The sequence below is a fragment of the Nycticebus coucang genome, chromosome 7 (genome assembly GCF_027406575.1).
Source record: "Nycticebus coucang isolate mNycCou1 chromosome 7, mNycCou1.pri, whole genome shotgun sequence".
NCBI classification, from domain to species: domain Eukaryota; kingdom Metazoa; phylum Chordata; class Mammalia; order Primates; family Lorisidae; genus Nycticebus; species Nycticebus coucang.
Genome location: NC_069786.1, coordinates 65417365 through 65442879, shown reverse-complemented (window position 1 = coordinate 65442879; position 25515 = coordinate 65417365). Strand labels below are relative to the sequence as shown.

Sequence of the window (25515 nt, the reverse complement as noted above, 5' to 3'; positions counted from 1 at the left end):
AGTCAGCCTGAGGGATCCTGGAGACTCAGAGAATTCTGAATTATTTTTAAAAGCCTCCAAATTTCTAATCACTTCAAAATACATATTTTAAAAATTTATTTCAAGTTAATGTGAGGGTACAAGCAACCAGGTCAAAATATGTGGTTTTGTTAGGTAGTGTTTGTCTCATGTTTATGTCCCACACACAAAAGGTGTGCTAACCCCCCACCCTGTGCCCATCAGGTGAGAGCACCCCAACCCCCCTCACTTCTCATTACCTCTCCCCCCAGCTTGAACTGAAATGAGTTTTCCTCCTAATTGGACATGATTGGATCGTCTACTGGCTTCATGTTAGTATTGAGTACACTGGATATTTGCTTTTCCATTCTTATGATACTTTATTAACAAGAATGCTTTTCAACTCCATCCAGGATATTACAAAAGATGTGAAGTCACCATCTTTTTTTTTTATGACTCTTGGAAATATTTTATAAATAAAATGTTATGATCTGCAACTGACCTTAAATGAGATTGCAGGACACTTTCTTTTTTTTTTTTCTGAGACAGAGTTTCAAGCTGGCACCCTGGGTAGAGTGCTGTAGCATCACAGCTCACAGCAACCTCAAACTCTTGGGCTCAAGCAAGTCTCCTGCCTCAGCCTCCCAAGTAGCTGGGACTATAGGCACCCGCCACAACGCCCAGCCATGCAGGACACTTTCTGTGTTTTATTATTGTTATTATAATCATTACCTTGGGGATGTGTTGTGGTCATTTACAAATACTTTTCACACTTTTTATTGGTCGAGGCGGCTCTCTGACTTTCGAGCCCCTCCCTGTGCTTCCTGGTGCCTGTGAGGGCTGGTGCTCCTCTGTAGGTGTGAGGCTGCTGCTTTTTCTTTGGCTAATGTCAGGCTCCTGTGTCCCCCTTTACTGCCACCCAGCTCCCAATCTTGTCTCCAGCTTTTTAGTTCTTTAGGAATCTCCCTTTTCTCTTAGTCAAAAAATAATTCTAAGAGAAATACCAGAAGCCACTTTTTCTTTTTTTTTTTTTTTTTGTAGAGATAGAGTCTCACTGTACGGCCCTCGGGTAGAGTTCCGTGGCGTCACACAGCTCACAGCAACCTCCAACTCTTGGGCTTATGTGATTCTCTTGCCTCAGCCTCCCGAGCAGCTGGGACTACAGGCGCCCGCCACAATGCCTGGCTATTTTTTTTTTTTTTTTGTTGCAGTTTGGCCGGGGCTGGGTTTGAACCTGCCACCCTCGGCATATGGGGCCGGCGCCCTACTCACTGAGCCACAGGAGCCGCCCAGAAGCCACTTTTTCAATACCACATCTGCATGTTTCTCTCTTTTTCCTTTCTTAACCCCTTTAGAAAGGGCTGGGCTATCCTGCAGTTGAAACTTGACAGGCTATGAAGTCTTTCCAGTAAAAGTGATGTATTCTCTCTGAGTTCCTAGTTCTGTCTTGTGATGCCCTGTAACTTGCTCTCAGTAATTTTTCCCACCCCAAAGCCTAGATAGCACGTGTTCTATCTTTTCCAGTCTGTGAGTCCTGATGAACTTTGGGTTCTACTTCCAAGTGGGTTTCTTGACTATTAGAGGTCCCAGCCATTTATTTTGCCCCCCCCCATCCCTTTAAGAAGTGAAAGAATGTCACAACAAGGTTCTTGATTTATAAAAGTTTACGTTTAACCCAGCAATGAATATGATACAGAAAATGGCAATATTATGCAAAAGACAATTTCAGGATTTAGAGAACACATTCAGTTTATATCCGTGTGATCCAATATTCAGGACTAGTTTTAGTTCCACAATAGACATCTTCTTTCAACCTTCCCATTATGTTTCTGGGACTTCAGTACAGACAACCTCATTTGGAGATAATCTCAAAAGTCTGTATTTGAGGGTCTTTGTGACTATGAGGCCCCCTGCTGCCTGCAAAGACCTTTTCTGTGACCTTCCCTATCTTTAAAGAATGTGCCATTTGCTCCTGAGTTTTGAAGCTGGGTTAACATTTATTTCACATTTGTTTCAAAGAAGGCTGTATTTTTCTGTCTTTGTAAATAGAACTTAAATACATGATGTGTGACGTTATGAAACCAGTTATACTTGTTTCAACTGAGCTAAAATTTTTGGAGAATTGCTTTAGTTTTCTCTCTCAAGCATTTCAATTCAACAAGTACTCTCTGTATGACTGTGACTCTCTGCACAGCCCAGAGGCTTCAGATGTAACCTATGAAACATTTGCTATCTAAGATATGGCAGTGAATACCTAGGTGGTCAGCAAGAATAACATTGAGCAATTCTGACATGAAATCTTTGTCTTTCTAACATTCATCTGCCCCTGGTAGTCTTGACCTGGCAGTGGAACCTCTGTAGCACGCTGACGCGGTTTGCCAGGCTCATTGTTTCTGATTGACAGGACATGCTGTTTGTTGACAGAATGACATCGTGGAGCACAGTGAGGGCAGAGAGGTCATTCAGTGTAGTAGGGTTTCTCATTTAGCCAGATGGATCAGAGGGCATCCAAGGGCATCTAAGCTAAAAAGGGGTTTTGCAGTATTTTTTGGTAGGAGGAGACAAAGACTAAAGAGGGAAGAAAAATCCATAACAGTATTGGAGTGAAAGGGAATTGTAGTGTTTCAGTGTTTTATATTGCTTTTACCATCTTTCCTACTTTCTCAAAAACCTCAATTTTACTTTCATTTTTCTTGTCTTCACTTTGGCCGATGATGGATATTATTCTTCATTTTTCTCTGTAGTGATCTAAATGATATAGTCTTATTCTGTCATTAAATGTGACAGTGATTTTATATACTCATTCAGAGTTTTTTTTTTTGAGATAGAGTCTCACTGAGTCGCCCTTGCTGGAGTGCCGTGGCGTCATAGCTCACAGCAACCTCAAACTCTTGGGCTCAAGTGATTCTCTTGCCCCATCCTCCCTAGTTCCTGGGACTACAGGCACCTGCCACAATGCCTGGCTATTTTTTTTTGTTTGTTTGTTTTGTTTAGCAGGCCTGGGCTGGGGTTGAACCCACCAGCCCTGGTGCATGTGGCTGGCACCCTAACCACTGAGCCACAGGTGCTGAAACCCCCTCCCTCCGCCACCCTTCCCGGCTATTTTTAGGGACAGGGTCTCTCTGTGACCCTGGCTGGTCTCTAACTATTGAGCTCCAGTGATCCACTTGCCTCAGCCTCCCAGAATGCAAGGATTACACTCCTGAGCCACTCGGCCTGGCTTTTTCTTTCTTTCTTTCTTTTTTTTTTTAAGACAGTTTCACTCTGTAGCCCTGGGTAGAGTGCTGTGACATCATAGCTCACAGCAACCTCAACCCTTGGGCTCAAGCAGTTTTCTTGTCTTAGCCTCTGTAGTAGCTGGCACTAGAGACACCTGCCATAACCCCAGGTTAGTTTTTCTATTTTTAGTTGCTGCAAGCTATTTTGTCAATTATATTGGAACTCTTTTTTACATAGTAGACTGGACTTCTTCTGGCAATGAATAGAGCTCTGTCATGTAAGGGACTTTAAATAAACACTTATTAAATGAATGAATAATCAGTTAATGAACAAGTAGAAGAAATTTTTCATGTCTTGAAAATAATTTGAACTTAATTTTGGTTATGATCTTTTTTTCTTTTCTTTTCTTTTTTTTATTGTTGGGGATTCATTGAGGGTACAATAAGCGGTTATGATCTTCTGACATCCAGAGGGACAGCTGCGTAAACAGATCTTCCGAGTTTATTGCAGTCAGACTTGTATCTTTTTGAGAGATGAATATGTGGCAGGTCTTACTTTATTCTGAAATAGTGTTGTCCAGTGGAACTTTCTGCAATGCTGTAAATGTTCTTTGTCTTTGCTTTTTGATATTGTGACCACTAGACAGCTACTGAGCACTTGCAACGTGTCAAGTATGATGGGGTAACAGAATTATTAATTTAATTTTAATTAATCTAAATATACATTTATATAGGTACAGAGGGTTAGTGGCTTCCATTTTGGAAAGCACAGTTGTAAAGGGAAGCATTCATACCAAAATTCGTTTATTCTGTAAACCAACATTAGTAAATGAAATGCGATGTCACAGGATTATGAATTCAAATGTTGTGATCTTCATAAAATTATCCTTCAGTAGATTTAAAAAAGGATTTACATGCTTGTTCCTTTGAATGAAGATGGCTATTCTTATTTTTTATTGTATGCCTCGATGCTGGGCCTATCTCAGAAGGCACCATTTAGACATGAACAATACCATATTCCTGGCCTTCTTATCCAGGATTTTTGTCAAACTCAAGAAATGCTAGTAAACGTGATTACAAATGTGTATTTCTCATGTGGCAGAGTTTGATGATTGCCAGATATGGGGAATTTGTGACCAGAAGTGTGAAAACCAACGTGGCCATATCCGGTGCTTCTGTGAAGAAGGGTATATTTTGGAATATGAACGGAATTGTAAAGCGAATGAGTCCTGTGAGTAAATTATGGACACCTGTATCTCTGAGCAGTGAACTTCTAATATCTTCCTTCCATAGCCAATTGAGTAATCAGCATTTATGCTGGTGGCAGGGTTTATCATCACAAATCAGGGATGGTCCTTCTTGCCAGGGGGAATGGATCAATATTAATTTCATACTTTGATTATTAAGGATCAATTTGTGAATTAAGGGTGACCACTATTAGTATTTTTTATGGGTTACTTATTTACTTTGGCCTAAGCTATTATGTCAACCACATTTAATTGTGAAATAAATGTTATGCCTACGTTTGACTGACTTGAACATTTAACTTTTGACTAATTTATCTACCACAAAAAGTAGGTGACAATTGTAGGGATAATTTTGGCATTATTCATGCAAAATTTAGGCGTGTTTCAAAATGGACATGCTAAATTTGGATTAAAATTGGTGTGAATGCCTCGTTCTTGGTATTGTGCTGGAATCAATCTAGAAGTGCTGTAATAGGGCAAAGTCACAGGGAAAATCTGCTAGAAAAAGAAGAGACCTCCGAAGTGTATTGTCATTATGGATTTCAGGGTAAGAAGGTCTCAATTTTAACTTTTTTTTCCCAGTTTTCATTTCACACTTGTTTTTGAAGTATCCTTAGTGCTTACTGCTCTCATGATTGATGAATGGCCCATTTTCTAGTTGTTTTTGCATAGAAATATGTGGTTATTTATGTACTAACTGGTACAGGTGATTTTTAACAATTTATTTTTGAAAGGCAATCTAGTCATGTTCAAAAATTTTTAATTATAAGAAGATATATAGTAAAGTATTTCCCTCCATTCCTTCCCCCCATGTCTGTTTCCCACTTCTTATGAGTAATTGCTGTTTCTTTATTTCAATTCTAGAGATTTTTAAATACATAAATTAGAATGTACAAACATAGATATTTAACCTTAATTTTTACATATGTGGTCATAAACTATATGCATAGTTCTGCTTCTGTAGTTTCAAGAGCTTTCCATATTGGCATATAAAGCTCTTCCTTAATTTTTTTTTTTAAGACTGAGCCTCAAGCTGTCACCCCTGAGTAGAGTGCCGTGGTATCATAGCCCACAGCAACCTCCAACTCCTGGGCTTAAGCGATTCTCTTGCCTCAGCCTCCCAAGTAGCTGGGACTATAGGCGCCCGCTCCAAAACCTGGCTATTTTTTGGTTGTATCTGTCATTGTTGTTTTGGCAGGCTCTGGTTGGATTTGAACCCGCCAGCTTTGGTGTATGTGGCTGGTGCCTTAGCCGCTTGAGCTACAGGTGCCGAACCTCTTCCTTAATTCCTTTTTTTTATAATGGCACATATTCTATTTTTTTATGAGTAATTTTTTTTTTTTTTTTTTTTTTTTTAGAGACAGAGTCTCATTTTGTCACCCTTGGTAGAGTGTTGTGGCATCACAGCTTACAGAAACCTCTAGCTCTTGGGCTTTGGCGATTCCCTTCCTTCAACCTCCCTATATGTGTAATTTTTTTTAACTAGTCCTCTATTTGATAGACGTATCTTTTGTTATTGCAAGTAAGACTGAATAGATAACCTTACTTCTGTGTTATTTTACACACTTGTGAGTATATAGACAGCAGGTTTGCAATCACCCTTGCCATATTTTTCACAGTGAGTTCCTGGTAATCTTTAAAATGTGTTCTGTGTTTAAAACAATCTAAAGTTGCACATGTGAAGGTCCTAGATTAGTTTCATAATAAGGGTGAGTACATTGGGTACTTTTTCTTCCATTCTTGAGACACTTTACTAATAAGAATATGTTCCAGCTCCATCCATGTAAACATGAAAGAGGTAAGGTCTCCATCTTTCTTTAAGGCTGCATAGTATTCCATGGTATACAACCTAAGAATAGGGAGAAGGGGGAAAGGGAGGGGAGGGAGGGGGAAGGTAGGTGGAGGGAGGGGGATTAATGGGATTACACCTACGGTGCATCTTACAAGGGTATATGTGAATCTTAGTAAATGTGGAATGTAAAGGTCTTAGCAAAATAACTAAGAAAATGCCAGGAAGGCTATGTTAACCAGTGTGATGAAAATGTGTCAAACGGTCTATGAACCAAGATCATGGTGCCCCATGATCATACTAATGTACACAGCTATGATTTAATAAAAAAAAAAATAAAGTTGCACATGGAGGTAAGTTGCTCATATCATAATGGAGTCTTGAAAATATCTGATATATTCTCCTCAATGTCGTTGAAGGTACTGGACTGGCAGTCAGGACTCTTGAGTTCTTGTCAAACTATTCCTAACTTCTTGTGATTTTGGACACCTTGAGCATCTGTGTGCCTCAATTTGTCTCTTGTAAAATGGGTGGAGTGATAACTCTCGGTCTGCCTCAGAGTTTTATGTTAAGATCAGGCAAGATAACATAGAAGATACCATCTGAAAAAGCAGAGAGCATATCACTTGTAAGGTACTTGTCCATCCTTGCCCAGTGTAAGGAGAGGGGTAATGTTTTCCTTCTTCACTTTTAGCTGGCCAGGCCTCCGTTATCTTCTCCAATGGTCAGGACTTGCTCATTGGTGACATTCATGGAACCAGCTTCCGGAACCTAGTAGAGTCCCCTCGTGGAATGGCCGTGGGTGTGGATTTCCACCATCGCCTGGGCAAGGTCTTTTGGACAGACATTGTGCGAAACAAGGTAAATAGAAATTTCAGGCGTGTATTTGGAGCTGAATGGAACCTCAAGCACAAAGTGTTGATAGTTTTTCATTTTTGAGGGAATAGAGGGGAAAGTTCCTTTGTTTCCTAACAAAAAAGGCCCTTGAGATGTTTTATGTTAATCACCACCTTTTCCATGCTATACTATTACATGTGACCTATGAAACAAAGCGGTCTATTATATGGATTAGCCTTGAGCAACTTTTAATTTTATTCGAAATGGAGTCCAAAAGCCTAATTAAAAGAAATAGTAGACATTCTTTCAAAACTGGATAGATATTTGTTAGTAATTTTTGAAACTTGATCATTTGAAATGTAAAAAGGACTCTGCTTTCCTGGATGATAAAAATCAGATTTGTACCTGCATCTTCGAAATGGAGCTATAATTGAGGATTGGATAACAAATATTGTCAGTATTTTGTTTAACAGCCAAAATTTATTGCACTGTCTTACAGGGAAAGTGTAGTTGATTTAACTTCAACTTTGAGAAATGCGATGGAGATTTTTGAAACATAAATTTTAGAGGCACCTACAAAGTTATGGAATTTTATTTATTTCTTCCTCTTACATTTTTTTGTGCCATAAATAAAAGCCTAATTTATTTCAATGATAACTTGTATACAAATTCTAAACATTGAGAATTTGGATTATTAGCAATTCTGATTTGATTATAGCCTAAGGTCAAAATAAATCACACAGTTAATTATGCTTTAGAAGTAGAACAATTTTGGTTTTTCTTTCAGGTTTTTTCAGTTAACATTAATGGTTTACATATCCAAGAAGTTCTCAACGTTTCTGTTGAAACTCCAGAGAACCTGGCTGTGGACTGGGTTAATGATAAGCTCTACGTGGTGGAGACCAGGGTCAACCGTATAGATGTGGTCAATTTGGATGGAAGCTACCGGGTTACCCTTATAACAGAAAACTTAGGGCGTCCTAGAGGAATTGCCCTGGACCCAACTGTTGGGTAAGTGATGTGAAAAATATACATTAGATCAATTGAAGATTAATTCTTATTTGTTTTAGGCTCTGTACTCCAAAACCCATGTTTATTTTATATCCTTATTTATAGAAGCTTTGATTATTTAATTAATTTTGAGGCACAGTCTTGTTCTGTTGCCCAGGCTGGAGTGCAGTGACATGATCACAGCTCATCGCTGCCTCAACTCCTGGGCTCAACTGATCCTACTGCTTCAGCCTCCTAAATAGCTGGGACTATAGGCATGCACCAATGTGCCTGGCTAATTTTAAAAAATTTATAGAGAAGGGGTCTCCCTGTGTTGCCCAGGCTGGTTTCTAACTCCTGGTCTCAAGTGCTCTTCCTGTCTCAACCTTCCAAAGTGCTGGGATATAGGTGGGAGACTTCATGCCTACCAGTAGAAGCATTGGAGGAGTTGATTAAATAAACTCCATTTGAGAATATGTAATTAATCCAAATACACCTATTGGTGTAATAAAAATACCTTATTTTGGGGGTATGAATTTTATTGTTGGTGTTTGCTACATTTGCCTGGCCAAGAGATTGGATTCTATGTTCTGATTCAATCTAATAATATTATTGTAGCAAAAAATTACATATATTTCACCATTATTAGGACAAGCATTGTAACAAATTGTACATTCTAACTGTAATGAATTAGCAGCAAAGTTTTTTTTTTTTTTTTGTAGAGACAGAGTCTCATTTTATCACCCTCAGTAGAGTGCTGTGGCGTCACACAGCTCACAGCAACCTCCAGTTCCTGGGCTTAGGCGATTCTCTTGCCTCAGCCTCCAAGTAGCTGGGACTACAGGCGCCCGCCACAACACCCAGGCTATTTTTTTGTTGCAATTTGGCTGGGGTCGGGTTTGAACCTGCCACCCTTGGTATATGGGGCTAGCACCCGACTCACTGAGCCACAGGTGCCGCCCAGGAGCAAAGTTTTTTAAAGAGAGGAAAGGAGGTTAGAATTATTCCCTTTTGTGCTTTCTTATTACAGACTGGGGTTGAGACATCATTGCCAATGTCTTGTTACAAGTTGGTGTGAATCAACCCAGCTAAACTAGTAATGCTTTTCTTCAGGTTTAAATATAAATTTTCCTGATCTCCACATTTGAAAAGAGTTATAGGAGACTTAGATTTCTTCCAGAATTTCACAGTTGAGTCCTAGGACTCTTGAATGAACTGTAGGCTACTTTAGTTTGGGACCACAGGGATCTACCATCATAGCCATCAGAATGTGAGTTTTTAGGCCACCGTGTTAGTAAATTTTTTTCTGAGACAGAGTCTCATTATGTTGCCCTTGGTGAGTGCTGTGGCGTCCCAGTTTACAGCAACCTCAAACTCTTGGTCTTAAGAGATTCGCTTGCCTCAGCCTCCCAAGTAGCTGGGACTACAGGCACCCACCACAATGCCTGGCTATTATTATTATTGTTATTTTTTTGGTTATAGTTGTTATTGTTGTTTAGCAGGCCCCGGGCTGGGCTTCAGTGTGTGTGGCCGGTGCCCTAATCACTGAGCTACGGGTGCTGAGCCCATGTTAGTAAATATCTCGATTGGCCCTCACAGTCTTTGTTTTTTAAAAAATATTTTTAAATTTCACTGTTGGTTTATACCTGCAGGGTTCTCTAATCAGCTGGAAAAAATTTCCATGGATCCACACACTACTTATAAAAAAATATTTTCCAGGTAAACTTCTGAAATAACAGATTCTTCATCTTTTGTTTTTCTTTTGTAGTTATTTATTTTTCTCTGATTGGGAGAGCCTTTCTGGGGAACCTAAGCTGGAGAGGGCTTTCATGGATGGCAGCAACCGTAAAGACTTGGTGAAAACGAAGCTGGGATCTCCTGGTGGGATAACACTGGATTTGATATCTAAGCGTGTTTACTGGGTTGATGCCCGGTTTGATTACATTGAAACTGTGACTTATGACGGAATTCAGAGGTAAGAATTATTTTTTATGGTTTTACAAGTTTTGGGGAGAAAGAGATATTAAAGGACCAGAATTAAAATATTGTTTCACTGGTTGGCATAATCACTTGAAATGACCTTCGTACTGACATTGGCATGAAGTGATCTGCTCCGAGTTTAAACTTTTCTTTTGTTCCATAATAGCACTTTAAATATTACCTTGAGCCTTTGTTCTTTGGTTTCTCCTCTCCAACCCTTTCTTGGCCCCAAATTAAGTGGATTATTTTTATTCACTCCTGAGTATTTATTTTTCTAGTTCCCTTATGCTTTATTTCTCAAGATCACTTTACCTTTTAGTTTTCTCTCTTTTCTCATCAAATACATTTTATCATGTATTTGATGGTATTCACTGTGAATTAATTGGATTTTATTCTACTCTTAAATATTTTCAAATTTCAAGGAGAAATTCTTTGTATTGTATTTTTACCTACTCTCCTTCAAAGATTCTTTTTTTTTTTTTTTTTTTTTGTAGAGACAGAGTCTCACTTTATGGCCCTCGGTAGAGTGCCGTGGCCTCACACAGCTCACAGCAACCTCCAACTCTTGGGCTTAAGTGATTCTCTTGCCTCAGCCTCCCAAGTAGCTGGGACTACAATCACCCGCCACAACGCCCAGCTATTACCTTCAAAGATTCTTAAATAATAGTATTCGAATGTAGAATATGCCATGGTTTTTCTTCATTTTCTTAGTCAGACTAGAGCTAACTATAAATGAGCTATTTTTTATTTTATTTTATTTTTTTGCAGTTTTTGACCAGGGCTGGGTTTGAACCTGCCACCTGCCAGCGCCCTACCCCTTTGAGCCACAGGTGCCACCCAAATGAGCTATTTTAGATCCTGTCCTTTTGCTTTTGGGGGAAAGACACAATTGTAAGAGGGACTTTACCTAAAAATGCAATCAGTGTAACCTGGTTTCTTGTACCCTAAATGAATCCCCAACAATTAAAAAAAAAAAATTGGGGGTATCGCCTGTGGCTCAAAGGAGTAGGTCTCCGGCCCCATATACCAGAGGTGGCAGGTTCAAACCGGGCCCCCGGCAAAAAAACAAAAACAAAAACAAAAAACTGCAAGAAAAAAATTGGTTAAAACATGTCCTTCAAATTTTGACCAAGAGAAATTACTCTTTATTTGATTCAACTGGCCAATTTCATTTTTCCTAATGACTTGATTTTATTATTTTCTCAAGGAAAGCAATGTAATAATTTTGTTTTCTCTTGTATCTCTATTTTGTAAGGAAGGTATCAGTTTGTTAATGGATTATATATCCTTAGAGCAATCTCTGCTGGGTTAAATGAAGTGATTGTATGAGTACTACAATTTCCTATCAATGAAAGTGGTTTTCATGTGAATATCAATTACATTTATTAAAACATATCATGAGTCCTATATAAAACAATTGTGAAATTGCCTAATTTTTTCTCTCTCAGTGGTGTGTTTTAGCATTGTGTTACGTAGTAACTCAGTATTTTTATGCTAAGGTTAAAGGGAAGCATACAGGGTAAAAATCAGTGGAGTTTCAGAAGGATTTGAGTGGCTTGCTGGCTGTGAAGAAACTTCAAAGAAATATTAAAGCTGAAGAGTTAAGCTGAAATCATAAAGTCATTGCCTCTTGCTTTGCCAGCAGGTGGCATTCAGGATTCTGGAATTTACTAACCGAAAAAGAAAACCGTTCTCTAATCTTAATGCACCATGTCATGATTGAGTGTTTCAAAGTGTGCAGTGACTTGCCACCTTCGCTTTCTTTGTTTTCTCCCCGTCAGTGTTTCCCTGTGTTAGTGTCTTTAAGTCTTTTCTCAGAACTCTGTTGTGCTGTTTTTTTGGTTTTCAGGGGCTGCTGAGATTTTTTTCTTTGATGTCTTTTTATTATGCCAAAAGAAAGAAAGTAAGAGCTTTTCCTCCCAAACCATCCTCTACTTCACTTTTGTTGTGTGTCTAATTGAATCACTGTCCACAGAGATGCAGTGATGGCAGGTGCCAGTCTTGGCAGGTGTCACTGCCCTCCCTTAGTGCTTTTCACTTCCATTTCCTTCCATTTAGGAAGTGCCTTCACGGCAAGGGTGGTCAGGTGACAGTCTCATCAAGCGGATACCTAACAGTGGAAGCACTGCCCTCTGCTCCTCTTACAGTAACATCACTGTCCTAATCCCTAAATGGTCAGTGGAGCAGTAGAAAATGTTGAAGGCATCTCCACTAGATTTCCAAACCTTTGTTACATTGTCTCATCTATGAGATTCAAAACTCTATTTCACATATAAGGCTTTTATATGTGGGGCACCGTTAAAGCAATGAAGAATAAATGAGAAAACAGTAATTTCCAGGAAGGTCTGCAACAAGCTAAAGAATTGACTGGGACTTGAATTTAAGTCTCAAGGGTATTTTTCAAGAGACAACATGAAAGTCCTTCTATAAATATAGCTGGAATTACACATGCATTTGTATATATATTATATTTATAGCAAGAGATTTAGCTTTATTAGCATTTAATTGAACTAACTATACCTTTAATCATAATAAACAAAACAAAAAAAATTGAATGATGCATCCTTATCTTTTGTAACAGGAAGACGGTCATGCATGGAGGCTCCCTCATTCCTCATCCCTTTGGAATAAGTTTGTTTGAAAGTCATGTGTTCTTTACTGATTGGACAAAGATGGCTGTGATGAAGGCAAACAAGTTCACAGAGAACAACCCACAAGTGTACTATAAGACTTCCCTGAACCCCTATGGAGTGACTGTTTACCATGCCCTCAAACAGCCCTATGGTAAGCCTCAGAACAGTGGTAACCATGCTTGTTTCCAGACTTGGTAGAAAGCTTTTCTCTAAGTTTTAGAAGTTAATAATAAGGGATCTTATGAGATTTGGATGATCTTCTCAAATATATGAAGAGTTATCTAGAGTGTTAAACTCTCTGAAATAGGCTCTGCAGATAATGAACATTCTAGAGAAACTGATTATTTCAGAGTTAAAATGCCCAAACTAGGGGAATTTAGAGATTTACTTATCAGATATTCATTGGCACCTGCAATGTCCCAGGTCTTGTCTAGATAAAAAGAATTTCTAATATTTTATTAAAGGAAACTGAGGCCCAATAGAAGAAAACGAGATTTCCAAGTGCTAATTTTAGGGAGTTACAGCCATTTATTTTCCTTTTATGTTTCTTCTCTGGTACCTGTCATTTGGTTCCTATTAGGTCTGTCATATGACAGCTGGGTTTGGTGTCTCTCTGGCTGGTCACTGATAATGACAATCTATATAAAACAAACAAATCAGTAAGAAAAAATCCGACAACTTCATTAAAAAGTGAGCAAAAGAGGGATGCAAGGCTGGTTTAACATACGCAAGTCTATAAACGTTATCCACCGTATTAACAGAGGCAAAAATAAAGATCACATGATCCTCTCAATAGATGCAGAAAAAGCATTTGATAAAATCCAGCATCCTTTTCTAATTAGAACACTGAAGAGTATAGGCATAGGTGGCACATTTCTAAAACTGATTGAAGCTATCGATGACAAACCCACAGCCAATATTTTACTGAATGGAGTAAAACTGAAAGCTTTTCCTCTTAGAACTGGAACCAGACAAGGTTGTCCTCTGTCACCTTTACTATTCAACGTAGTGCTGGAAGTTCTAGCCAATACAATTTAGGCAAGACAAGGAAATAAAGGGAATCCAAATGGGAGCAGAGGAGGTCAAACTCTCCCTCTTTGCTGACGACATGATCTTATACTTAGAGAACCCCAAAGACTCAACCACAAGACTCCTAGAAGTCATCAAAAAATACAGTAATGTCTCAGGATATAAAATCAATGTCCACAAGTCAGTAGCCTTTGTGTACACCAATAACAGTCAAGATGAGAAGCTAATTAAGGACACAACTCCCTTCACCATAGTTTCAAAGAAAATGAAATACCTAGGAATATACCTAACGAAGGAGGTGAAGGACCTCTATTAAGAAAACTATGAAATCCTCAGAAAGGAAATAGCAGAGGATATTAACAAATGGAAGAACATACCATGCTCATGGATGGGAAGAATCAACATTGTTAAAATGTCTATACTTCCCAAAGCAATCTACCTATTCAATGCCATTCCTATCAAAATACCAACATCGTACTTTCAAGATTTGGAGAAAATGATTCTGCGTTTTGTATGGAACCGGAAAAAACCCATATAGCTAAGGCAGTTCTTAGTAATAAAAATAAAGCTGGGGGCATCAGCATACCAGATTTTAGTCTGTACTACAAAGCCATAGTGGTCAAGACAGCATGGTACTGGCACAAAAACAGAAACATAGACACTTAGAATCGAATTGAAAACCAAGAAATAAAACTAACATCTTACAATCACCTAATCTTCGATAAACCAGAGAAGAACACACCTTGGGGGAAAGACTGGGTTCAAACCTGCCACCCTTGGTGTATGTGGCTGGCGCCGTAACCACTGTGCTACAGGCACCGAGCCAGGAACAAAAGCTTTTCAAAAGAAGATAGACTAATGGCCAATAAACATATGAAAAAATGCTCTACATATCCAATCATCAGGGAAATGCCAATCAAAACCAAAGTGGGATAACATCTAGCTCCAGTGAGAATGACTTTTATCAAAAGTCCCAAAACAACATATTCTGGCAAGGGTGCAGAGAGCAAGGAACACTTATAGACAGTAGGTGGGATTGTCAACTGGTAGAACCTCTAGGGAGGGTATTATGGAGATACCTGAAAGAACTAATAGAAGACTTACCATTTGATCCAACAATCCCACTCTTGGATATTTACCCAAAGGAAAGAAGTTATTTTATTGAAAAGATACCTGCACTCAAATGTTTATTGCAGCACAATTCACAATGGCAATGATGTGGCATCAATCATAGTGCCCATTAATACATGAGTTGATCTCATCAAGGTAGAGGGGATAGAAAGTAGAATAAGGATTAGTAGAGCCTGGGAAGCGTAGAGAGAAGGGGGGAGGAGATAATAAAAGTTTTGTTAAAACAGTTATATAGAAGGAATAAGTTCCAGTGTTCGACACTATAGTCAACTGTAGTTAACAATATTGTATATTTAAAAATAGCTACAAGATTTATAATGTTCTCAAAACGAAGAAATCATAAATATTGTAGGTAGTGTATGTCCTACTTACCTTAATTTTGATAATTACACAGTGTGTTCTTCAAAATATGTGATATTTTGGTACCTCAGAAATATATACAATTAAGGTACCTCATAAATATGTACAATTATGTATAATAAAAATTAGCAAAAATAATTCCCATTAAAAAATATGTATTTTTTGAGACAAGGTCTCACTTGGTCACCCAGGCTGGAGTACAGTGACACAATCATAGCTCACTGCAGCCTGAAACTCCTGGGCTATCTTTCTGCCTCACCTTCCTGAGTTGGTGGAACTGCTAGGCATGTACTACCACACCTAGCTAACTTTCCTTATTTTTTGTAGAGATGGGGACTTGCTGTATTGCCCAGGCTGGTCTTGAGCTCCTGCCTCAAGCAATTCTCCCACTATGGCCTCTCAAAGTGCTAGAATTACAGGGGCGAGCCACCACAAATGGCCCTATTTATTTCATTTGCAGGGTTCAAAGTGGCTTTACGTATTTTGGATAATTATACATTTCTAATTGCAATTTAACCCTGTTCATCTTTTCCTCCAGCTAGCAATCCATGTGAACATGACAATGGGGGCTGTGAACAGATCTGTGTCCTCAGTCACAGAACAGATAATGATGGTTTGGGTTACCGTTGCAAATGCACATTTGGCTTCCAACTGGATGCGGATGGTCTCCACTGTGTTGGTAAGAAATGTGTGGACTTTTTTGGTGGGCGGCACAGGTGTGTGTGTTCCTTCCTTTACCCAGACTAACTGCTGCTCTTAGACTGGGCCGGCTTCCTGTCTGATGTCTTCATAGCAAATAAACTTTCTGTAGCCCATGGGGTGTCTTCCTTTTTATTCAGAGCTAGCTATCTTTGAAGATGAAAATTTCTGCCCTTTGGGATTTTCCTTTCATTACACACATCTAGTGTAAAAAACACATCTAGTGTTTTCTTGACTCCCTTCCCTCTTTGTTTCCTGAAACCATTTCTCCTATTAACTATGGTCTTGAAATTCCACGATTGAATTTTGAGCTCTTTTCTGTACTGTGTATACCCTTTCCGCTTTCTATTCTGATGGGAAGTACTGTGCTTTTCATCACTTTTGATTTCTCCTGGACCACCAGTGATGACCAGGTAATCACATCTTAATCCTGTTTTTGTGCTATATTCCTAAGTAAAGTCCTAAACATTTGGGTGACCCAATTCTTCATGTAGCTTTCACCTTTCAGTTCAAACTTTCTTTATGTCTGTGTGCTCCCGTTTTCATTCTCATCTTGAAGTTTCCTTTCTTTGATCCCAGCTGCTGATGAAATGCACTCCTCCAATATTTGTTTATTTCTTTTCCTTTTGGAGACAGAGTCTTACTCTGTTTCCCAGGCTAGAGTGCTGTGGGCTTAGCCTAGCTCCCTGCAACCTTAAACTCCGGGGTTCCAGGGATCCTTCTGCCTCAGTCTCTTGAGCAGCTGAGACTTAAAAGGTGCCCCACACAATGCGTGGCTAATTTTTTAACATTTTTAGTAGAGACAGGTGGTAGGAAATAGTCTTGTTGTTGCTCAGGCTGGTCTCTAACTCCTGAGCTCTTGGGATCCTCTCACCTTGGCCTTCCAGAGTGCTGGAGTTACAGGTGGGAGCCACCACGCCCAGCCTTGTTTCCCTTATTTTTATCTCTACAACCTCAATTTTATGCTTTTGACAAATTTTTGTTCCCCAGATGTAACTGTTTCTGGCTTATTAGTATTCTAACTTTTTCTAAGTCAGGTAAATTTTTTTACTTCATTAGGTAATCCTAGACTCAGGAAAATCACCCTCATTCATAACAGCCCATGTACTTATAACTATTATATCAAGGGCACCCAGTCTAATTTGCTTTTAAATTCCTTTCTGCAATTTTTACCTTTGTCTTGGGCATCCCTCCTTCATCTTTTTGATTTTCTGGCATGCTGTCACATACTCCTTTCTCGATTTTAAGCATCACTCCGTACCTGCTTTCTTCATTTCTCCCCTCCCTTCCCTCCTTTCACTCCTTTATTTCTATTTCCAGTCGCTTTTAATTCTTCTTCTTGGTCTTTATGCCTCAAAAACTGAAACAGGATTCTCAGTATAGATCTTTATACAACAGTTAATCTAAATTGAGACCGTCAGGTTGAAATGGTGCTGATGAAAAAGAAAAAAAAATTAAGCACATGGGCATCATTTTTTGTATAATAAATGTTAAGGATAAATTTCTCAAGAAGTAAGATTCTAGTATTGTATGACCTTCATCGTTACTTACCATTTTCTTCCCTTCCATTATTTCACACTGTGTTTTCCACACACACGTTTTCTATGCTTACTTCAGAATTACTGTTTTTCACAAATGTAAAGTGAATAATTGATTTCCCTGGAATAGGAGGGGGAGGGCAAGAACCGTGCAGTGGCTGACTGTGCTGTGTCCCTCTTCCTACAGCTGTTCAGAGCTTCCTGTTGTTTTCATCCCAGAGGACTGTTCGTGGGATCCCGTTCAGCTTGTCTACCCAGGAAGATGTCATGGTTCCAGTCACAGGGAGTTCTTCTTTCTTTGTTGGGATTGATTTTGATGCCCGGAACAGTACTATCTTTTTTTCAGATATTTCAGAACACTCGATTTTTGAACAAAAGATTGATGGCACAGGTGAGAGTTTCTGTGTATGTGCTTGTTTTGCCCTTTTCCAATAATACTACTAATAATTTCCTCAGTAAAACTTTATATCCACTTCTTAAGTAGTCTTTATGAAGCTTCCTAAAATCTTTAAGATTGGGAAAAGAAATATGTTACTTTTATTATGAATTAAGTTAAAAAACACCTTTTATTTACCTTCTAAACAAGCTATCAATGAGGATGTATTTTAACAATGACAAATATTAATGTAAGAGGAATGCCAAGTACATGAAAGGCATTCATAGATTAATTGACTAGAAGCTGTTCATACTCCAGCAGCCAAAATGATCCAAGAGGCTGACCTCTCTTTAGGGATGCTAGACTACCTAAAAGCCAGCCGAGGGCTTGGAACAATAATGAAATTGGCAGCACTATAACACAGCAGCTAAGAGGGCCAGCTTAGGAGTTAGACTGCCTGGCTTTGAATCTTGACTTCCCACATTGCCTAGGTGTTTAACCTTGGGCAAATTACTCAATTTCTTTGTGCCTCAATTACCTTATCTGTAAAATAGGAATAATAATCCAGGTAATACATAGCTCATAAGGTTGTTGAGGGAATTTTAATCTAATCCATGTTAAAGCCCCTAGAATAATGACTGGAAAATAGTAAATATTTAGTAAAGGTTAGCTATCATTATATAACTGCTATCAATAAAAACTCATATTACCTTCCCCCTTTTCCCTGCCTTAACACCGACTTGTTCTCTGGAGCTAATTGCTTACCAGTTTTTAGTTATTTCTTCTATAGTTTGTTTCTGTGCTTCTAAATGCTTTGAGTACACTAGTTCTTGAGATGTTGTCATTAGACATTTACTTCCATGTTATAGATGAGCCTTTTGATCTCTTATATTCCTTCCTCTCCTCTAACACCCCCTTACTTAACTTCATTCTCCCTAAAGATTGTAATTTTTTTTATTGAGTATAAATACTAGGTGTTTATAAAAATATAAATATTGGTCACTGCTTAGTCAAGTAGTATTCTGAATGACATTTCTTGACAGTTTTTTATTTTATTCTGTAGTTAGCAATGGCCCCATATTCATTTAGTTGCTTTCTATATAAATAAATCATGTATTTTCCCCACATACTCCAACAAATCTATCAAATGATCTATCATTTTTTTTTTTTTTTTTTTTTTGTAGAGACAGAGTCTCACTTTATGGCCCTCGGTAGAGTGCCATGGCATCACACAGCTCACAGCAACCTCCAACTCCTGGGCTTAAGCGATTCTCTTGCCTCAGCCTCCCGAGTAGCTGGGACTACAGGCGCCCGCCACAACACCCAGCTATTTTTTGGTTGCAGTTCAGCCGGGGCTGGGTTTGAACCCGCCACCCTCGGTATATGGGGCCGGCGCCTTACCAACTGAGCCACAGGCACCGCCCTGATCTATCATTTTTTTTCCCTTTTGGAGACTTCTGCCCCCTATTTCCCTTGGGACTGGTTTTCCTCCGCACTGATCTTACTGTCTGACTCCTGTTTGTGGAGTGCCATTTATTTCTCTTTTCTAGATTTATTTTTTCATTTGCTGAAACACATTATACAGGGTGGCCATAAAGTTTGTGGGCACTTTATGGCCACCCTGTGTAATAGCTTCCTAAGAAGCATAACTAGGGTGGTATGTATTTTGAGTCTTTGAGAGTATGAAAATGTTTTGTTTCACTCCCCATCTTGACTGTGAGGCAGGGTGTAAAGTTTTAGGTTGCAGGTAAATTTACCTGAGAAATTTGAAGATGTTGTTCCATTGACTTCTAGCCTGCAGTGTTGAGAGTTCAATGCCATTCTGAGTACTATTTCTATGTGTATGACTTTTTTTGGTTTCTATTATTGCTGCTTTTTATTCTAGACCCTAGATGCTTTTAGGATCTTTTGTTACCTCTTTAATCTTGAGATTTATGTTCTATTCTGGGAAATGTTTGTGCCTCCATTTTTTTCTATTCTCTGTTTCTGTAATTCTTAATAGTAAAATGTTAGATTGGAAGACAGAGGGGATAAACATGTGTGGTTGGTTTGTCTGCTATTTTGAACCAGAATTTATCTTTTTGGGGGAGTAGAATCAGGTCCACTGAGCTTGGAGAAGACCAGTCAAGCTTAGCTGTCAGCATAAAGCAGTGTTGGGTTTCTTAGCTGCTTGCAGGCGAGTCTCCTGTAGGCACCTCCACAGGTCCACTGCCTTCTGCTTTCAGGATCTCAGTTCTCATCATCATCTTGAACAATTTCAAATCCACATGCTGAGCAAGTTACCTTTTAAAATATTCTTCAAATCAGGGTTAAACTCTCCATACTTTGGTGAGGGAGGCATTGTATCGCTCTGTTTCTCAAGCAAGTATACGGTATATGCAGAATGTGAATTGTCAGAAATCAAACTAAAGACAAGATTACCTGAGGGAAGCCTTTGGGGGAATGCCCTCCATCAGTGATCCCTTGTCTTCTCCAACTTCCCTTCCACTGACTCTTCTCTGTTGTCAGGTATGCTCGAGTCTCTTCCTTTCTAAAAAAAGAGATGCAACCTACTCTCTGCTCACATTCCCTGCTAGCGACAGCTCCTTCATTTGGCGGACAAGCTTCTTGAAAGACTGATCTGTGCTTTCCTCTCCCCCTCACATGCTTGCTACTGACTCCTCACCTCTTTGCAGTCTGCCCACAACCTCACTGAAACTGCTCCCATCCCAGTCCCCTCTGGTCTCTTTGTTGCTAAGCTAAATAATTTCTAAGTCTTTGTCTTTGGCACTTTGGTCACCTTCTCAAAAATACTTTCTTCCATGACAACATGTTTCTGGATTTTCTTCTGTTTCTTGATCATTTTTTCTAGTGCCCCTTGGAGCCTGTACTATAAATGACTGTACTCTTCTCCATCCCATTTCTCACCGGCCATAGGGGAAAAGTGTGACCCCTCATCCCTTCCTCGGTGCTCTCTGCCACCTGGTGGTCACTGTGAACTTCTCCCTCTGCTTAGCTTCTGTCATTAACCCATTAACCTCCACCCATGCTTCCAGAAAGTGTGTGGTTCTCAATGTGTCTCCCTCTCCCCTGTCCACACCGCTCCCCATCTCCACACCTCCACTTTGCCATATGCTGCACGGAGTCTGTGCTCTCATACCATCCTGTGCAACCTCGACCTCAACACCCATCACTCTTTCACTTTTGTTTTTTGGCCTAATTGTTACAGAGGGCAGTGTCCGCACTTCTTCCCAGATGCTTTACTTTTCTTTGACTCAGTTCCCCCATCTGTAAAATGGTGAGAATAACAATGTCTCCTCAATTGAGTGGCTGTAAGGATGAAGCCATGTAAAGTACTTGGTCCAGTTTCTGGCTCCTAATAAGGGCTCATTTAATATACACTATAAGCATTAATATTATTAGCAATATTATGTTTTCTCAGTACCTTAGGTTGTCTAGTGCATAGAGGACTTTCTTTTTACAGCTTTCTCCTCCTCCCCCCCCCCCCAGCTGATTTTACTTTAATTCACAGGTAAGGCAGGATTGGCTGAGTGAAAACAACTAGATCTACTGTATGACTGGTTTTTTTTTTGGTAAACAAAATCTTATTCTTATATGTACAATAGGTTCCAAGACAATACTTAATTTTAGCTACTTTTGCGGGATTTCTTAATTCCACCTGTGGCCCTGGGACCTTTCTTCATGGTCTTTGGTACTGTTTAACTTGAGTTTCTTCTGCTTCTCTTTTTCTGCTTGAAAGCCTAATCTTCCAAAGGCTCTTCTCACAATTTTCTGAATAAATGAATGAAAAAAGCACTAGGTTTTTTTTCCCTACTGCAAAAGAGAGAGGTATGATTGTTTATTTTGATTCTGATTTTCTTTAGTAAAAAAAATAAAAGGGAAAAAGACATGAACATTTCAAAAAGAGGGGGTTGTGTTTTTCTTCTGCACCCCGTTCTGACTTCCTTTCTGGTATCTTTGCTGGTCTTTCCCAAACTTGGCAACTTGTGGCTGTGAAAGACTGTTGATGAGAGGGCTGGGCAGTGATGCTTCAGGGTTACCCTCTGGTCGTACCTGGTGGTGTCAGCTTATTCCAGCGTCAGGGTGGGGGGGGGTAGTAGGTGAACTCAGGTATCACCTCTTCAGATGTTCTGCAGTGAGAATTTTTACTGGGAAGTTGAACAAGGGAGTAAATCTGGGCCTATACCACTCTTTGTTCTAGTTACCCAGTATCATGTCTATTCTTTGAGATCCAAAGTTTGGAGAATGGATAGAGTTTAGCTTTATCTCATGCTGTTGCTCTGCAGTTCACAGTTTAAAAAAAAAAGATTTCCAGATGTTACTGAAATATTCTTTTAACTCTGGTACAAAATTTAAATATGCAGTGGCAGGAACATGTATGTCACATGCTTAGTTTAAACCATGTCAATATTTTAACTTATAGGAAGAGAAATTCTGGTACCTAACAGGGTGGAAAATGTTGAAAGTTTGGCCTTTGATTGGATTTCAAGGAATCTCTATTGGATTGACTCTCATTACAAGAGTGTCAGTGTCATGAGACTAGCTGATAAATCCAGACGAACAATAGTTCCGCTATTAAGTAACCCACGATCAGTCGTAGTTCATCCTGTTGCTGGGTAAGTGTGTTCATGTTTTCCTAAGACTTTGCAATGTTTTTGTCTTTCATGGCATTGAAAAGTGACGCCATAAGAATTTGGCAAATTCTGCAAATATAATATGGCACTGTTTAACTTGAAATCACCTTAACTTTTATCCCTATCTTTATCATAAACTTCAGTAATCACTTTATCTTTTTCAAAAACTTTATTCTGGAGGAGAGGGGTAAAAAATTAAAACAACAGAAAAAGCTTTCAAGTCTTGGCTTTTCCCAGTCTTCAATGAAGTGTGTTTTTTCCTACAATTGCAGAGGACCAAATACAGATTTAGTAGGGAAGGAGTGAATTTGCAACAGAATTATCAGGAAAGACTTTTAGTCTTTTATGTATTAACAAAAAGTTTAGCAAATCTTGCTTAATTTTATTCAGTAGTTTCCAGAGTAAAAAGTTTTATGGACCACATGTTTCATGCTCTATCATTCTATAATTGGTGGTGCCAGTTAGGAAAAAATGGAATAGTTCACAATATATATATTTTTTGGTTCTTACATTTCTTATTTAAATATGTTTAATAGCTAACATTTTTTTACAACAAGCCTAAGCTATGAGGTTATATTTGAATGGAATAATTAAAACGATGGCTGGTAATTCACTAAAGCCTTATTCACTTCAGAGCAGATAGTGCTTTACATGTACAATCTCATCTACTCCCAGAACTAGTGTGCGAAGGAGGTATGTACAGTACCCATTTTAGAGATAATGAATCTGAGTCTCAGGCCCCAAAGCTATTAGAAACAGTCAGTATTCAAATCCAGGCCTGTCTAATTCTATTGTCCATATGCCTAATAGCGTCTATTTGCTGTCTCTAGAGCGTCCGCTTTTATTTTTCTCTTTGTAAAATAATATAAAATCATAATTTAAAACTGATGATATTATTGATAAACAGTCTATTTTAGAATGAATTTATAGTCACCCAAATTTTTGGCATTTGGTTTGAAAAGCTGTTAAATTTATTTCCTAGTGACTCCTTCATTTAAAGGAATATGAAGTAATTACATTTCAGAAAGTTTACTTCTTGGAAAAGACTAATTTTGATTCTTATGGATCATATAAAAGAGAAAAAAGTAGTTTTTTTTTTTCCTCCTATACTTTTTCTATCCCCTTGGAATGTAAAGAAAAGATCTTTGGTATGATATTGATCCTGGAGGTTTAATCCAGAGAGAAAAAGAGAGATTAAAATATGTTCTCTTGCTCATAGTTTATTATTTTATTTCAAAAACATGGAGTATTTTTTTTATGCAACCTGAATTGTGTTTTATTAAAGAATATGTTGGGTGAAAATAGTTTTAGGTCCTAAAGTCTAGGACAGTGGTTCTCTGCTCAGAATGCCCATTTTAATGCCATTTGTGTTTGTGACTTTGGTTGCATGTTGATAACTGAACTTTTAACTAAGAATTAGATTATACATATACTAATTCTGCTAACCTCGGTAGCAAACACAGAAAACAAAATTAATTGCAGTCTCAGGAGAATCTGTGTTTGTGCTAAAGCTCTCTACGTCATGTAGTTTGCCCTCATATTAACATCTTTGATTTATTACCTCTTTTTTCTAGGTATATATTCTTCAGTGATTGGTTCCGTCCTGCTAAAATTATGAGAGCATGGAGCGATGGATCTCACCTTTTGCCTATAGTAAACACTACTCTTGGATGGCCCAATGGCTTGGCCATTGACTGGGAGTAAGTAGGAATCATCAGTATTCTTGAGTTCCCTCTTACTGCTGAGCACACACAGGACGGGTTGGGGTTGTGTGATGGAGAAAGGGAACTGAACTGCTTGCCCTCGGAAATTTTTTAATCATGAATTTGGTGATGGGGGAAGGATGTTGAATGCTATTATTATGGAAAGAACATAAAAATAGTTGACTAGCTACTGCTAGGATTAAAGCTGAAGGAAGCAGAATGATTACATGTTGATAACTAAACTTTCAATGACTTGTCTTCCAAAACTTGTATCTTTGAGTTAGAAATTTTATTTTTCTCATTGAGATGTCCAAAACTTAAGAAAACTTTTCTTATGGGTCCCAAACCCCATGAGAAGGAACATATGGATTTGATGAAATGCAGGCTGTGTGTAATTTCTCACAGGGGGCCTCTTGAGTCTAGGAAATGTGTGGAGTCAATGAACAAATGCTTATATGAACTTTTAAAGAATTTTTAAAGAACCTGATGATCTATTTAGGACTATAGGAAAAGGAATAGAGTTACTAATAAGCTTATAAATATGATAATGCCAAAGTAATTGATGGGAGAGAATAAGATGCCACCATAAACATAGATGACTACCAATGTTTTTCATAAGTTGTTGATTTCTCAATGAGAAAAATAAAATTTCTAACTCAAAGATAACAATATTTCAAGTTTTTGAAGACAAGTAATTGAAAGTAGCTTTATCTTTCTGGGGGGCATAACACTGTTACATTTTTAATTAATATAAATTGTTCTTAAAACTTTGTTTATTGGCTGGCACCTGTAGCTCAGTGGTTAGGTTGACGGCCATATGCACCAGGGCTGGTGGGTTTGAACCTGGCCTGGGCCTGCTTAACAAAAAATAGTCAGGCGTTGTGGCCGGCACCTGTGGTCCCAGTTATTTGGGAGGCTGAGGCAAGAAAATCACTTGAGCCCAAGAGTTTGAGGTTGTTGTGAGCTGTGATACTATCATACTCTACAGAGGTGACAAAGCGAGACTCCTGTCTCAATACAAAAAAAAAAAAAAAAGAAAGAAGTAAAAACCGTTGTTTATTAAATGTGTTAACTGAGCATACAGTTTTTGAATGCCTTCAATGTTAGGGTGCTCTGCTAGTTTTGGATAACATAACTATTTTATTGTTTTAGTGCTTTACGACTGTACTGGGTAGATGCCTTTTTTGATAAAATCGAGCATTGTACCTTTGATGGTTTAGATAGAAGAAGGCTGGGCCACATAGAAGAGATGACACATCCATTTGGAATTACCCTCTTTAAAGGTATGTTTTGAAGCAATAAAAATGTGTGTTGTTTTCATAGTTGCAAGTTGTAGGAGTAAACGCATCCTTGT

The 25515-nt window shown here is 38.6% G+C and overlaps 1 protein-coding gene across 1 annotated transcript in view; it reads left to right on the top strand.

The window, feature by feature from the left end:
- LRP2 (LDL receptor related protein 2) overlaps positions 1-25515 on the top strand; it is a 234320-nt gene that overhangs the window by 82493 nt on the left and 126312 nt on the right. The window contains exons 10-19 of the mRNA XM_053597902.1: positions 4318-4446; positions 6946-7112; positions 7876-8099; positions 9847-10053; positions 12640-12842; positions 15750-15890; positions 17636-17839; positions 22248-22440; positions 24033-24158; positions 25314-25444. Of these exons, the coding sequence (XP_053453877.1) occupies positions 4318-4446; positions 6946-7112; positions 7876-8099; positions 9847-10053; positions 12640-12842; positions 15750-15890; positions 17636-17839; positions 22248-22440; positions 24033-24158; positions 25314-25444 (1725 nt within the window). The remainder of the gene's footprint in view (positions 1-4317; positions 4447-6945; positions 7113-7875; positions 8100-9846; positions 10054-12639; positions 12843-15749; positions 15891-17635; positions 17840-22247; positions 22441-24032; positions 24159-25313; positions 25445-25515) is intronic.